The sequence below is a fragment of the Austrofundulus limnaeus genome, unplaced genomic scaffold (assembly GCF_001266775.1).
Source record: "Austrofundulus limnaeus strain Quisiro unplaced genomic scaffold, Austrofundulus_limnaeus-1.0 Scaffold598, whole genome shotgun sequence".
Taxonomy (NCBI): domain Eukaryota; kingdom Metazoa; phylum Chordata; class Actinopteri; order Cyprinodontiformes; family Rivulidae; genus Austrofundulus; species Austrofundulus limnaeus.
Window position 1 is genome coordinate 107,072 of NW_013953000.1, and position 15,520 is coordinate 122,591.

A 15,520-nucleotide genomic window follows, 5' to 3' on the forward strand; every position below is an offset into this window, starting at 1 on the left:
CTTTCTTTCTTTCTTTCTTTCTTTCTTTCTTTCTTTCTTTCTTTCTTTCTTTCTTTCTTTCTTTTTTTCTTTCACCATCCTCTCACCCGACCCGTACTTTCTTGCTTGTCTGTTGTAAACAGAGTGGTTTCACCCCTCTACACATCGCTGCTCACTACGGTAACGTGAACGTCTCCACCCTGTTGCTGAACAGAGGAGCTGCTGTTGACTTCACGGCCCGGGTAGAGCCCCATTTCTACTCCTGAGCAACAAAGACTTTGTCGCAATCATTTAATCATTTGATTGAAAAGAAAACTGACATGTGATAGTTTGTGCATTGATGCATGAAATGCAAAATATTTGCTACTTTTTCTCTTTATTCTAATCTTTTACCTGCATTTGCCCCTGACATTTCAAAAATTTCTTTTACCTTACATTTTCTTTCACACGAATGTCCTACTTGGAGTGACACATTTAAATGCAATGCGAAATATGAGATCTATTAAATAAATCATATTTTTAAGAAAATCATTTGATATTTTGTGTGACAGTATTAACATTTCTTTATCCCTTTAACTGTTTTGTCAGAATGGGATAACACCTCTTCATGTGGCTTCCAAGAGAGGCAACACCAACATGGTGGCTCTGCTGTTGGATCGAGGGGCTCAAATAGATGCTAAAACAAGGGTGAGACTTTTATTTGAGTTCTGGACAAAAGCTTAGTTTTAAAAAGCACTTGTTGGAGTACTCCAGTTACTGGTTAGTGTTGTCTTCATGGATTCATACTCATATGTTTATCCCACAGGATGGTTTGACACCACTGCACTGTGCAGCCAGGAGTGGACATGACCCGGCAGTGGAGCTTCTTTTGGAAAGAGGAGCTCCCATTTTAGCAAGAACCAAGGTAGCGTTTGACTGAACATTTACAGCATTAAAAAAACATAATTTTTCGGTTCCCCGCAACTAAATGGAGTATTTTCTGTGCAGAATGGACTGTCCCCGTTACACATGTCAGCCCAGGGAGACCACATCGAGTGTGTGAAACTCCTGCTGCAACACACGGCTCCTGTTGATGACATTACTCTCGACTACCTCACTGCGCTGCACGTCGCAGCTCACTGTGGTCACTACAGAGTCACCAAGCTCCTCCTGGACAAGAAGGCCAATCCTAATGCCAGAGCACTGGTAGGAGTAAAAATAATCATGGAAATGCCAGTGTAAGAGTTATTAAAGGGTCTGAAACTACATCTTTTTTCACACTTTCTACCAGAATGGATTCACTCCTCTTCACATTGCTTGTAAGAAGAACAGAGTGAAGGTGATGGAGCTGCTAATTAAATATGGTGCCTCCATCCAGGCAATCACTGAGGTGAGTGTTTTATTATTTTCTAAGGATATCCTGGATATTAGGTGCTCCTTCATATTATCCCTTAAATCTTTTGTTTTCTCTACATTTGTCCGTCTAGTCTGGTTTGACTCCCATTCACGTAGCAGCTTTCATGGGCCACCTCAACATCGTTCTGCTGCTGCTGCAGAATGGAGCCTCTCCTGATGTTCGCAACATCGTGAGTAGTAGTTATTTCACATTGAGGGTCTGGTTTTTGCAGTTGTGCACACATTTCTCTTGCAGCTCAGTGTCTTAATGGTGTGTGTTTGTACATCAGCGTGGTGAGACAGCTCTCCACATGGCAGCTCGGGCAGGTCAGATGGAAGTGGTTCGCTGTTTGTTGAGAAATGGAGCGTTGGTGGATGCCATGGCCAGGGTGAGTCATCAGAACTCAACACTTTTCTTTTGTTTATGATAAATAGGAACATTACATTCAGCTATTTGCAGAGACATTGTCCATTGTTTTATTTATTAATTTTTGAATCCCACTGCCTCTAAAGCCATAACATTGATATTTATATTATATCATGTTCTCTATTTAACATGCACATTTTCCTCACGATTAGGAGGATCAGACTCCCCTCCACATTGCCTCCCGTTTGGGGAAAACTGATATTGTCCAGCTGCTGCTGCAGCATATGGCCCACCCGGATGCTGCCACCACCAACGGCTACACTCCTCTTCACATTTCAGCCAGAGAGGGTCAAGTAGAAACTGCTGCAGTGCTTCTTGAAGCTGGAGCCTCTCATTCACTGGCCACCAAGGTGAAGTAGTGAGCAATGCCTACAGACAGAGATGGAACTAAACATTAAAGGGGCAATATCATGTAAAAATAAACTTTTTTGAGCTTTATATCATGTTATATAATGTTATCCCCTCATCAAAAACATGCCCAAAGGTTTGCTTTGACTCATTCATGCATGTTTGAGAAACCCTGTAGTGTCCTGAGGCAGCCAGGCAGGGGAGCAAAAATGACTGGTTGGGACTAGAACCACCTTTTTGGGATCATCTCCTCCTCTGGGCTGTGTCCCCAAGCTGAGCTTCCTCATCGCAGAGCACACCCACCAGGCTGGTGCTGAAATGGGCGGGACAGAAGCGGAATGAGTTTCTTAAAGAGACAGAGGCCAATTTCAAGGCATTTAGAAACAGATATGATGAGAAGTCAAGTTTAATTTCTGTTTAAACAAATGAACAGCATTTTAATAACAACTGAAGGTGACATAGTTACATTATTATGGTATAGAATTTAAATACATGCCTGAGAAACACATAATATTGCTCCTTTAAAATAAAACGTGGGAAATGTAAAAAGAAAAATGAGTGTTTTCTCCCTTTCTTCTCAACAGAAAGGATTCACTCCCCTACATGTAGCAGCAAAATATGGAAGTCTTGATGTAGCTAAACTTCTCCTTCAACGCAGAGCTATTCCAGATGATGCTGGCAAGGTAAGCTAAGGATCTTCACCTGCAGATTCCTAAAGTCTAAGTCGATTTTAGGGAAATATTATCAGTAATAGGTACAATAATTCCACTTTATACATTTATTGCAGAAAAGGACTGAATTGATGTTTTGCAGGAAACTGAAGAAGAAAGTTATAAAGGTTTTATTGCTTTATGAGACTATAATTAATGTGAATGTTTATTCTCAGAATGGCCTAACTCCACTACATGTAGCAGCTCATTATGACAACCAGGATGTGGCTCTGCTGCTTCTGGATAAAGGCGCTTCACCTCACGTTACTGCTAAGGTCAGACAAAAGATAATTAAAAAAAATGATTGAGCTTACTTTTCAAATAACAGTTTGTCTGACATGGTAAAAGGCAAAAGTGATGTTCTCTGATTTCACAACATTAATCAGGTCTCCTCCCTTCCTGTCCAGAACGGCTACACTCCTCTCCACATTGCAGCTAAAAAGAACCAGACAAACATTGCTTTAGCGCTGCTGCAGTATGGTGCAGAGACCAACGTCCTAACCAAGCAGGGAGTCAGCCCCCTGCACCTGGCAGCCCAGGAAGGACACGCTGAAATGGTCAGCTTGCTGCTGCGCAAGGGAGCCCACGTCAACACAGCCACCAAGGTCAAACACAAAACAGAGTTTAATATTTTTGTTTCTCCGTGCATAAAAAAATCACACTATTATTTTAATGCTTTGAATCTGTTGACTTCCATGCACAAGGAAAAATTATGTTCTGTGTTACAGAATGGACTGACTCCTTTGCATCTCACAGCCCAAGAAGACCGGGTGAATGCAGCAGAAGTGCTAACCAAACATGATGCTACCTTGGACCAGCAAACTAAAGTATGATTGCAGTTACTTCTTCATGTCCTCATAAACGCATTATCAAAACCATACAAACAATCCTAGTCATAACAACACAATACACACAAGCTCGTGAAGAACCAAACCTGTGTGAGCTCCTCTGTGTTTATTTGTGTTCACGATGACTCAGATTGTATGACACCTACGGGTTTTATAGAAATATAACTATGTCTAAACCAACACCATCTGCACCACATCAGGAGGCTTTTTTGTTAAAAACAGATTTGATGTTTACATTTTAAGTTAGTTAAATTAGCTCTGACTAGTTTCAGTCAATATGTTAAGCTGAACCATCTCCCTTTGGGTTCTAACTTCAACTATGTGAAACAAATTAGTTATATCTGGAAAAATTATATTTTTTATGCTTCTGAACAGCTTGGATACACTCCTCTGATTGTGGCATGTCACTATGGAAATGTCAAGATGGTTAACTTCCTGCTACAGCAAGGGGCCAGCGTCAACACCAAGACCAAGGTAGTATTTAATTTTAAAACAGGAATCATGAAAATTCAGCTCACATTCTGAAATACAACTAATATTACTGTTATGGTAGATGTTTTTGGTGACTGAATAACATTTTCATCTCTTTTTTGGTTACTGGTGTTTTGTTTTATTTTTTACAGAATGGTTACACACCACTACATCAGGCAGCACAGCAAGGAAATACACACATAGTCAATGTTTTGCTGGAGCACGGGGCCAAACCTAACACTACCACAATGGTAAGACAAAAAATACATATATTAACATCTATTTATTCACGTAAAGTGTAGTGATTCTCATTTTCTCTTTGTCTGCCAAATGTCTTTCTGTTTGTTAGAATGGGAACACTGCTCTGTCAATCGCCAAACGCCTCGGCTACATCTCAGTGGTGGACACTCTGAAAGTTGTCACTGAGGAGGTCATCACCACTACGACGGTGAGCTTTAGAGTTGTATATCTGACATTTGCATGTTTTGTTTTTAATTTTCCAAGTCTAATGTAGCATTTTTCTTACTGTTGTTTGATTTTCTTTTCTGTGACGGTGAATGTGTGTCAGATGGTGACAGAGAAACACAAACTCAATGTTCCAGAGACCATGACTGAGATCCTTGATGTGTCGGATGAAGAAGGTGAGTGAAAGACCGCAACCAGATCGTGGCCCTGGTTTGTGTCAAAACTCGCTGTTTCATTGGCAAAACAAGAAGAACACCTTTAAGTGTCATCGTCTGTCATATCTAGGCTAAAATGTGGTATTCACTTGAGCAAAAATGATACATGTAGTTTGACAGAAGTGGATTGTATGTCTCGTAGCTCTGAAAGTGGAGGATGAACCGTTGTCTGAGATGTCTGTGGCACTGGAAGGTACAGCGAAATGTCTGCTCTGACAGCTTGCTGTGTCGGGATTTGTAACAATGACTGACAAGAGATTTGTGAGAACTTGTTCTCATGCTTGGAATCTCAGTTTGCAAACTCGTTTATCTGGAAATGTCTTCTTGTGAAGTTTATAGACCGCTTTAAACCCTTTACCCTTATATTTATGTAGTGGCAGTTCAAACTCAGAGGGAAGTGTGTTGGTGACCACTAACTGCATGAAAAATTTTAAAGGGACATTTCAGACCTTTTGAAGTGAGGTTCTGTGGAAGGGTAGCCTGCAGCTCATCGGTTTGCTCAGAACTAAACATTATTGCTCCAACTTGAGGTTTTCTGAAGAGCTATCTACAACAGGTAGAGCATTAATTGTTTATAATCCTTCCATAAAACCTCTTTTCAACAATTTGAACTGTTGCTTTAAAGACTCAGAACTGTGGAAATTCTCATTACCAATCACAGATTATTATTTTATATACAGTATAAAAATGCGGAATGTACTGTTTTTTTATAGCCAATAAAATACTTCAAAAGGGCTCTCTGAAGGTTTCACAAGCTGACATTAAACATTTAACCTCTCGTTAGATTTGTCGAATTCTTGTATTGTAGCACAAATATGTGTTTTCCAGGCGAGGACACGATGACAGGTGATGGAGGAGAGTACCTGAGAGCAGAGGACCTCCGAGAGCTGGGAGACGACTCCCTGCCGGGACATTACCTGGACGGTTTCAGCTACATGAGCCATAACCTGGACAGGTCATTAGCAACACACACATGCTTTTGTTGAAGAGTAAATGCACATTTAAATCCATAAATGGTAACATATACATTTGTTGTTGTTGTCCAACCAGTTCCACTTAAATAAAAACCTATTAAACAGTTAAGACTTGTGGTTTTCTAACAGGCCTCAGCACACTCCTGTTCACCAGAGCTTTCACCAGAGAGAGGGGGTTCTCATTGAAGACATACTGACAAGCCAGCAGGTGAGAAAAAAAGCATAAAAATCGATGTTGCAACTTCACTTCCTTTAGATATTCCTTCTTGCTCCAATTGACTCATTGATGTTTGTGAACCTCTAGGTGTCAGCACTGTCTCGAGAGCATGACAAGGAAAATTTCCGACTGAGCTGGGGTGCTGAACATCTCGATAATGTTGTGCTGTCCTCTACTCTGCTGCATTCTGGGTATATCAACACACACTCATACTGGTTAGATGTGCTGGAGTGGATACACATGTTCAATGAGATGTCATTTTGTAAAATCAGAATATTAAGCAGCAATTGGACATAATGGGCCTCATGCAAGAACCGTTCGTACGCACAGGTTTGTTCTTAAGTTGTGCGTACGAGTGATTTAGGAGAATTTGTGGCATTCACCAATGTTTTCGTATTCTACGATTTTTTTCAGATACGAACAAAATTTACGAGTGGTCCAGACCTGTCGTATATTTTACGAGCAGTCAGTCTGCTGTTATCCAGATGGGTTTTCCTCCCTAATAACTTTATATTTCGTTAGTTTGAAGATATTTTGAGTTGAAAATAAATCACACTCCATAATTATGTTGACAATAGGTTATTCTGCTTGAATTAGAGTTATAATTTTAAATGTAATAATTTAGACTAACAATATAAATTGTCCATCCGTCCGGCCGGCTTATCCGCTATCAGGTGCGGCAGGGGGGCAGCAGGAGAGACCCCGCTCTCCCCAGGGACACCTTCCAGCTCGTCCTGGGGGACTCTGAGACGTTCCCAGACCAGAGGAGGTATATAATCCCTCCAGCGAGTCCTGGGTTTTCTTCAAAGTGCCAGACTTATTTTGAAAACATTTTAAAATGCTTATTTCAAACCCGCATCTGAGACCACCGCAGCGCGCGCGGGGGGGTTTATGATTTAGCACAGTTGTTTATACTTTTAGCAGCTCTTTTTTATCCCACAGCTGACCTGCTAAAAATGACAGATTTTCTTTTCTGGATCTCTGACAGACGGACTTCAAATCTGAACTCGTAAAGTTCTTCTTTTTAATTATTGCTGCCATTTTCATGAATGAACACTTCCTTGTATCTGAGGCAGGAAACATAGCCTTACATGGTGTTTTTGGGGTGGTAATTATGCTAATCTCCTCTCGCGTGCACGAGCAGCTGGATAGAACAGGTGGAATTTACGCAGCTCATTTACACACTTTTCCTGAAGATAGAAGAGTTTGTTGAATCTGACGTGACATGTTCGTACGAACCCTTTGTACGAACAAAAGTAAGAGAAATTTAGGATAAGAATACGAACATGTTCTTGCATGAGGCCCATTGTTTGTTCTGACATCAGTCGTTAAGGCTACTGCAGCATCTTTCAAACAAATATTCAAGCATAAAGCAAACATTAAATTAAAGGTTGCCAGGAAATAAGCCTGATTAGTTTATCGTCATGGAGGCACATACACAGTCTTCAAGTCAAGCTTTATTTGCCCTCCTTATGATCAGAGACCTTGCAGTATTTGCTTTCGGTCCATCTGGTTCTGTTATTTTTTGGTTTTTTTATGGAGTTGTACGTCAATTCATGTTTGTGAGCATATGTGGTTTTGCTTTATCTACGTGCAGCAACAAGTCAGAGAAGTGGCTGAAACTGAAAAGTGTGATTGAGTAAAAACACTCCTAACTTGTGGGATTGCTTCTCTTTTTGTAATTGCTGCAGAAATCAAAGCTTCACTTTTACGTTCAAAAACATCTCACGATGACAAAGTGATTAAACTGACACTAAAATTCATTTTAACTTTACATAAAAAATTGCAAGTGGCGTCACACTGATTCTATGTCTATGCAAAGTTGAAGGTTCACTTATACTAGATAAAATTTGTTTAAAACTAAAACGTTTTAGTTTATAGTGCCTTATTTCAGAGGACTTCCTACATTATTTGTTTCTATTATTCTACCCAGCGCACCAGAAAGACAAAGTTCATTTTTGAACCAAATAATTTGGAGCACTGCTTGTGTCAGTGGTTGTCCAACATAAACTTTTGGGTTTTCAGAATAATCATTCTGTCTCAATATAAATTCTCCATCTTTACTTTGTATTGTTTTCAGTTATTTGTATAGAAATCATCTTTCTTTCCTGCCTTTTATTTTGTTTATTTTGCTGTTGTGTATTCTTGTGTCCGGTCAGGTTTTCTAACTTTTACTCATTCTTTATTCTCTCTTTCTCTCTGTGTGTTTACTCTCTTGTTGCTTCTTTTTGGTTGTTTATTTTTTCTTGGTTTTACGTCTGTGTGTGCGTTGCTGTTGTATTCTGCTTCTAGCCGTTCCTCTCCATGCCTAGATCAGGACAACAGCAGGTGATAATCTTTATTTTGTGCTTGTAACTAATTGCCTCAATCATAATTTGATAACCTTCTCATTCTCATCTTAATTCTCTGCATGGTTCAGAAACGCATGACTTTATATGAATATACTGTACATTAGTTCAGGTTTTTAAAACTCAATGTCCGAAAAGTTTAATAACCCTAAGTGTAGATTTGAGTACTTTAACCTTGAACCTTCAATTGTTTTACGTAAGTGTTTCCGAGTATTCACTCAAAAAACACTGAATAATACTGCGGTGCTACAAATGACCAAATTGTTGGCACAAACAACATATGTTGTCAGTGTTTTTTCTTGTGTCATAAAATCAGTGCTGTTGTTTTCTGCTTCATTAAATTGGTTTGCATGGGGGATCACAGATGGATTAAACCAGGGGTATCCAAACCTGGTCCTCAAGGGCCACTATACTGCATGTTTTACTTGTTTCTCTGCTCCAACACGCCTGACTCAGTAAATGAATTCAAGCCCTGCAGAAGCCTGTAAATCACCCATTTATTTAAATCAGGTGTCTTGAAGCAGGGAGACCTCTAAAACACACTGGATGTTGGCCCTCAGTGTTGAGGATTGGACACTGCTGGACTAAGCAGCTGTCAGAAATGTTGTATTTCTAAGCATTTCTTTGTGTGGTCGTTTGGTTTTTGTAGCTTCCTGGTCAGCTTCATGGTGGATGCCAGAGGTGGAGCGATGCGGGGTTGTCGTCACAACGGCCTGAGGATCATTGTACCCCCAAGAAAGTGTTCTGCGCCCACACGGGTCACATGCAGGCTGGTGAAGAGACACCGTTTGGCATCGATGCCCCCCATGGTGGAGGGTGAGGGGCTTGCTGGTCGTATCATAGAGGTGGGGCCCACCGGAGCTCAATTCTTGGGGTAGGTGAATGTTTCAGTGTGTGCACGTATGTGTGTACAGACTGGGTTGGAGTTCGTGAGTGTGTTTGCTCAGTTGCGTGGCGTGTTCAAACTTTCTTCTCCACTCCCCTTCTGTGCTGCGTTTGGGATCAGTAAGCTGCACCTTCCTACGGCTCCCCCTCCTCTGAATGAGGGCGAGAGCCTGGTCAGTCGCATCCTGCAGCTGGGTCCTCCAGGAACAAAGTTCCTCGGGTAGGATCATGGGAGGGGGCACCCTGCCATCTTGGAATCCCAGTCACACATATCATTTCTACTTTGTTCACCTCAGGACGTTAAAGTTTTTATTACTTAATGTATTTTGTTTTGATTCTTGTTATATTTTTCTAATATTATTTTGATTTAAAGCCTCCTGACTTGTTAACTTATGTTAATCGTTTTTTATTATTATTATTCATGATTTCCAGCATAAATCCCCAGTCTTGTATTTATTTGGATTCTGTTTGTTTGATGTGAAATAAATGCTCTTTATGTTTATTATTTTTCTACTTTCTTTTCATGGCTGTTTTTTCCTCTTGCATGAAATTTTCAGATTTGAATCCAATATATTTTGTATTGTTCATTTAACAGCTCAAGCACAATATTATCTGTGTTTACATTTTAAATCACTTTCAACAAATTTAAATTAATCGGAATTTGTTTTTACTTTGTAATTCTCATTAGGCCCGTGATTGTAGAGATTCCACACTTTGCGGCTCTGCGAGGCACAGAGAGGGAGCTTGTTATCTTGCGAAGTGAGACCGGAGAGAGCTGGAAAGAACATCATTGTGATTTCACTGAGGAGGAGCTGAACCAGATACTCAACGGCATGGATGAAAGTGAGGGTCTACCAATCTGACCAATGTGTTGATTTTATATGGCAGAGCCTAAGTGAATACTTTCACTGCAAACTTTGATCAAATGTTTTTGTAATGATGGATGCAGCACATTAGTAGGATAGAAAGGGGTTGATTCTTGTTTAAATTGCCAGGATAATGCAGTAAAGCATCGAGGATGGAAGTAGTGAAGCAATTTGTATCTTTCTTCGCACAGAACTTGATTCACCTGAAGAGCTCGAGAAGAAAAGGATCTGCCGCATCATCACCAGAGACTTCCCCCAGTATTTCGCTGTGGTCTCGCGGATAAAGCAGGACAGTCATCTGATTGGTCCAGAGGGTGGTGTCCTCAGTAGTATTCTTGTGCCCCAGGTCCAGGCCGTCTTCCCTGAAGGTGCACTTACCAAGAAGATTCGAGTAGGGCTCCAGGTACATACATTGTGTCCATTTAACAATGAAGAAATGGACCAAGCTTATGACTATGATTATCAGCACATGTGTCAGTATTTCTGGACTATTTGTGCAACAAGTGGATTACCTTGCCTACAGATTCTGCATATCAATAAACAAAATCAATTTAAAGAGATTAGCAGGGACCCTGGATTAGACCAAAGCAATAATCAGAATTATGGCTTCAAAACGCTCTAAACACATTTTGTATCTGGTTATAGGCTCAGCCCACCGATGTTGATTTGGTGAGGAAGGTTCTTGGTAACAAAGCCATTTTTAGCCCAATCGTCACTCTTGAGCCGAGACGGAGAAAGTTCCATAAACCAATTACCATGACAATCCCAATTCCCAAGAACTCCAACGCTGACGGGCCCAGCGCCGTGTTCAGTGGGGAGACCCCCACTTTACGGCTGCTTTGTAGTATTACAGGTATGCATGGTGGTTAATGTTCAGTAATGTTTCAACAAACAGGTATAAAATAGAAACATTTTCATGTTCCCATACTGTTTGTTTTAGTTTAAATCACCTCTTTTTTAACATATTTTTATTTCATAGACTGACTGAAATGCAATGTGAAATGGTTGTCATAGTTTTGTGTGTATTTCTAGGTTTAAAAACATTTGGAATTCATACTAAGTTTTCCCTTTGTGTAAATTGCAAAAATAGAACTGGCTGAGCGAAACACTTTAAGTGCCAACCTTTTGCATTTCAGGTGGAACCACTCCTGCCCAATGGGAGGACATCACTGGCTCCACACCTCTCACCTTTGTCAACCAATGTGTTTCCTTCACCACAAATGTGTCAGCAAGGTAAACAAGTGTTCTCCTAAAATCTAGAGGCAGGCATCTTGTACTTCAAATCAGATTAGTAATATACCCTGAGCATACAGTATATTTCAGTTACTAAGTCAAAATGTCAATTATATTTCCAGGTTCTGGCTGATAGACTGCAGACAGGTCCAAGAGTCAGTTAACTTTGCTACTCAGCTGTACAGAGAAATCATCTGTGTCCCATACATGGCTAAGTTTGTCATTTTTGCCAAGACGCTGGACCCCATCGAGGCCCGGCTGCGCTGCTTTTGCATGACAGACGACAAGATGGACAAAACTTTAGAACAGCAAGAGAACTTCACAGAAGTGGCCCGCAGCAGAGATATTGAGGTGCAGTGTCACGGGGGGGGGAGTACATGAGTTATTTTATTCTTTAACAAACTGTCATGTCCACACACACAGGTCCTGGAGGGAAAGCCTATTTATGCCGACTGCTTTGGAAACCTGGTACCTCTTACCAAGAGTGGACAGCACCACGTGTTCAGTTTCTTTGCCTTCAAAGAGAACAGACTGGCGCTCTTTATTAAAGTATGACTGTAAGAATAAATGAAAATTGCTCAAACTTACAGTACATTAAGTAATTAGTTAAATTGTTGAACAGATCAGAGACACGGCACAGGAGCCATGTGGTCGCTTGTCTTTCACTAAGGAACCACGCACGTACCGAAGTCTCAATCACAATGCAATCTGCAACCTTAACATTACTCTGCCAGCATATTCAAAGGTGGGTCTGAATCAAGACATACAGTATCTTGTGTCCCAAAGCAAAAATTAAAACAGTGGCTGCAGCTCTGCAATACCTTGTTTTTCTTCTCTTCTCTTCAGGAGTCTGACTCTGATCAAGAAGGAGACGATGAGGTATATAAAGTTTAAACTGTACTGCACTGAATAAAGAATTGTAGCAAAGATTGGTTATATCTGTCTTTTTGTTCCTGTTTTTCAGAGTGAAAGAACAGACAAGAAATGTAAGTTGTTTTATTTTTACTATTCTTAAGCTCAACAGTGGAACATTTAAGAGCAAATATACAATTTTTATAGCAAATATAAACACGAAGACGAAATATTTAACACATGTATTAACATATCATTTATATTTTAAATGACAATCTGCCAAAATGTAATGTGCCGACACAAGATATGGCTGATTTAATTATTGATCAAGTTTGTTCAAATAAGACATCCTAGAAAGCTTAACCCTGCGCTCTTATTTTGCTGTACTAACAGTGTGTTTAACTCGTTGGTTGATAGCAGCTATGCTATGGCTGTATCCCTTCATGCCTGACTCCACTGATTTCCTCCTTGCATTTATTATTGTTCATTTTTATAATTAATCATCATCTGTGGTCTAAATCATTCTGTTTAAAATCCACTTTAATTTGACCGGTTTTTATCATGGCATTTATTTGTATTTGTGGTAAGGATTTCAAAGGAATGTATTTTGACTGTTTTTCCCCCTCATTTTACATTTTGTTAATAGTTTTACCAGTGGCATGCTTTATAACTTGTTTTGTTCTGCACAGAAATACAACCACAAATAAGAAACCATTGGGACTGCATAAAAATGCAAAATTTAACAAATAAATAAATAATAATATACTAAATAAAGCTTAATTTTTTTTAATTGCAGACAGCATAAACCTAATGTATTTAGGTTTTACTGTTATTTGACAGAATACAGTATATCCTAACATAATGATATTGATTCTTTTTATTTCCATTGAAAATCCTGAACAGCTCCCATCACACATACTGAGTTTCAAACCATTGTAGCTTAAAGGAAGCGAAAGCGCAGATAAAATCAGTTGTTTGCACATAATGCACAGTAACTGAGATGGCCCTGTAGCATGGAGTCTCTTAAAATCAACACATGTGCAATTATCCCCCAAATGACGAGAAAAAAAATTAATGAGTCAAAGTCTCTACTGTATGTTATGATGACAAATCTGTCAGATAATTTATAAAATCTTAGCGGTGCTGCAAAGCCATTTTCATGTAATGTTTATTTATTATCTATTTATGTATTTATTTAGCCAATTTGATTAAATCCATAAAATTTGTTTTAAATATTTAGGTTGTTTTATCACACAATTGTTGACAAATTACATTTTCGCCACTTGTTTTTACTGATCAAAACTCATGTAAAACTGCTTTAATACCTGTTCATGATGACAATCTGCTGTTAACATCAGTTGTTTAAATTAAGCATTTACATATTTTATTTCATTCTTAGTCCTGAATTTCTCCAATTTTCACTTTTTTGTTGCAGACTTGAAAGTAAAATCAAACCTATTTTAGCAAATAAAAGATACGAGTAAAAGACAAATACATTAGATTATAACTGCCTGCAAGTTGCAAAGGTCAAATTATATCTCCAATTTATATTTTCTTTTTCTAAGTGTTCTTATTATTTATACATTTCTAACTTTGGGGTTGTATTCAACAAACAAAACATTGTTTGTTCTTTATTTTGTGTTTTCATCACTGTGTGATTTTTTTGTTGCCATACATATTGAAGAAACACTAAAGCAAAAAGCATAAAGTTTAGAGACACTTATTATTTACTGTCTGATATTTAGCATTTGTTAAGTTTTTCATTATTTCACATCACTTATTCTATTCTGTAAATAAATTTAATAAAGTTGTGAGACCATAAAAATATTAAATACAATTGTATCTTTTGCTAATTCTAACTTATATAAATTTTTTGTCTTAAACACATCTGCAAATATCCTAATAGAGTAGTTTAAACATTTTGGAAGTGGAGTCCCATGGAAAGGTAATCAGTAAATATTTTACTTGTTGGTATCTCTTTAAACAACCTGAGTTTGGAAAAATAAAATTTTAGTATGACAGAGTTGAGACTAAAGTAGATTGCTGCTGTCAACAACTCCTCAAAACCAAACTGTACCATACTGATCATGTTGCACTTTGCTGTTGTACTAATAATAGCTAGTCTGCACATATTCACTTCCAAAGCAGATACAACATTCTTAGAACAGCACATTGCATGACTATTGAGATAGAATTTTTATATTTCTGAAAGACATTCTCCAGATTGCACAAGATGTGCAATAGCTACTTGGTGTTAATGGTATTTGCCCTTGCAAATAGCCTGAGATATTTTTTTCTGTAAAACACCAAAGAATTCAAAAATTACTGCTGCACAAATGATTGTGTAAAGCTATTCATATGAAGTCCAATGAATGTTTGCTTTAAAAGAGCAGTAACCACCTGTGGTCTTGGCTACATTTAGACTAGTCAAAAATGTGTTCCTCAGTCTGGTCAGAACCAAACTCCAAACTGAGATTAAAGCTACAACAGGCAAGACATTATTTGTTCATAACTTTCAAACTGTGCACCATTTCAAAATGTCTGAACTATTTCTTTACATAAAATTTCAGCACTGCTTTTTAAACTATACATATTATACGATGTTATATTTAAGTAAATCTGCACCTAGTCATTTACAAAAACAAATATGAAACTTACTGAAAATATTGTAGAAGTTTGCCTCTCAATGTACAGTATCTTGCTTCTTTCTAAAAGGGCTTTTTTTAGTTAAACTTTTTAATTTGTAGTCAGACATTACTGTCTGTAGCTTTCTTGTGAAGATTTGTATTGTCTTTCTTTTTTTCTGTTTGTGCTTTTCTGTGTCTCATTCTCTACAATAAGTATTTTGTATTAGACTGCAAAGATTAAGGTCAAAGAGATCAGATTATTATTTTTCTTGTCCACATGCCACCTACCTTTTGTTACTTCTCTTAGCTTTGCTTACGCTGTAGCTGCTCTGCTCCTTTACAATCTTTTCTGGACGACTTTGTCATCTTCTTTTTGACCTTCGTTTTGAGACATTCTTATTCTATGCCTTGTCCTCTACATCTTACACTGTGAACTAAACAAGGATTTTCCATGGCATTATCTTGCTGAACATTTTCTGGTGTCTCTCTTCCCCACTTAATTTGTCCCTTATATTGTTTACCCTTTTTGGTTAAAAAACCTTTTTTTTACGAAGATGATGAATCTGAGTCAACTGAGACATTCTTCATGAGAAATAACCAACCACTTGACCTGGCAACTCTCGCAAGTCCGGACCTTCTGTCTGACATGTCAGACATCAGAACCTCTGCAGCATTTCCTAC

General features: G+C 38.6%; 1 protein-coding gene across 1 annotated transcript in view; it reads left to right on the forward strand.

Annotated features, from left to right (window-relative positions):
* The window catches only part of ank2a (ankyrin 2a, neuronal), a gene marked incomplete in the record, with an annotated part of 55,038 nt that overhangs the window by 12,574 nt on the left and 26,944 nt on the right, over positions 1-15,520 (forward strand). The window contains 32 exon segments of the mRNA XM_014026893.1: positions 123-221; positions 568-666; positions 785-883; positions 967-1,164; positions 1,250-1,348; positions 1,446-1,544; positions 1,644-1,742; positions 1,933-2,130; positions 2,713-2,811; positions 3,015-3,113; positions 3,246-3,443; positions 3,567-3,665; positions 4,062-4,160; positions 4,310-4,408; positions 4,507-4,605; positions 4,726-4,798; positions 4,980-5,030; positions 5,666-5,792; positions 5,941-6,019; positions 6,116-6,219; positions 8,321-8,356; positions 9,026-9,250; positions 9,383-9,481; positions 9,950-10,104; positions 10,319-10,530; positions 10,773-10,980; positions 11,264-11,360; positions 11,483-11,711; positions 11,784-11,909; positions 11,983-12,105; positions 12,207-12,239; positions 12,325-12,346. Of these exon segments, the coding sequence (XP_013882347.1) occupies positions 123-221; positions 568-666; positions 785-883; positions 967-1,164; positions 1,250-1,348; positions 1,446-1,544; positions 1,644-1,742; positions 1,933-2,130; positions 2,713-2,811; positions 3,015-3,113; positions 3,246-3,443; positions 3,567-3,665; positions 4,062-4,160; positions 4,310-4,408; positions 4,507-4,605; positions 4,726-4,798; positions 4,980-5,030; positions 5,666-5,792; positions 5,941-6,019; positions 6,116-6,219; positions 8,321-8,356; positions 9,026-9,250; positions 9,383-9,481; positions 9,950-10,104; positions 10,319-10,530; positions 10,773-10,980; positions 11,264-11,360; positions 11,483-11,711; positions 11,784-11,909; positions 11,983-12,105; positions 12,207-12,239; positions 12,325-12,346 (3,781 nt within the window).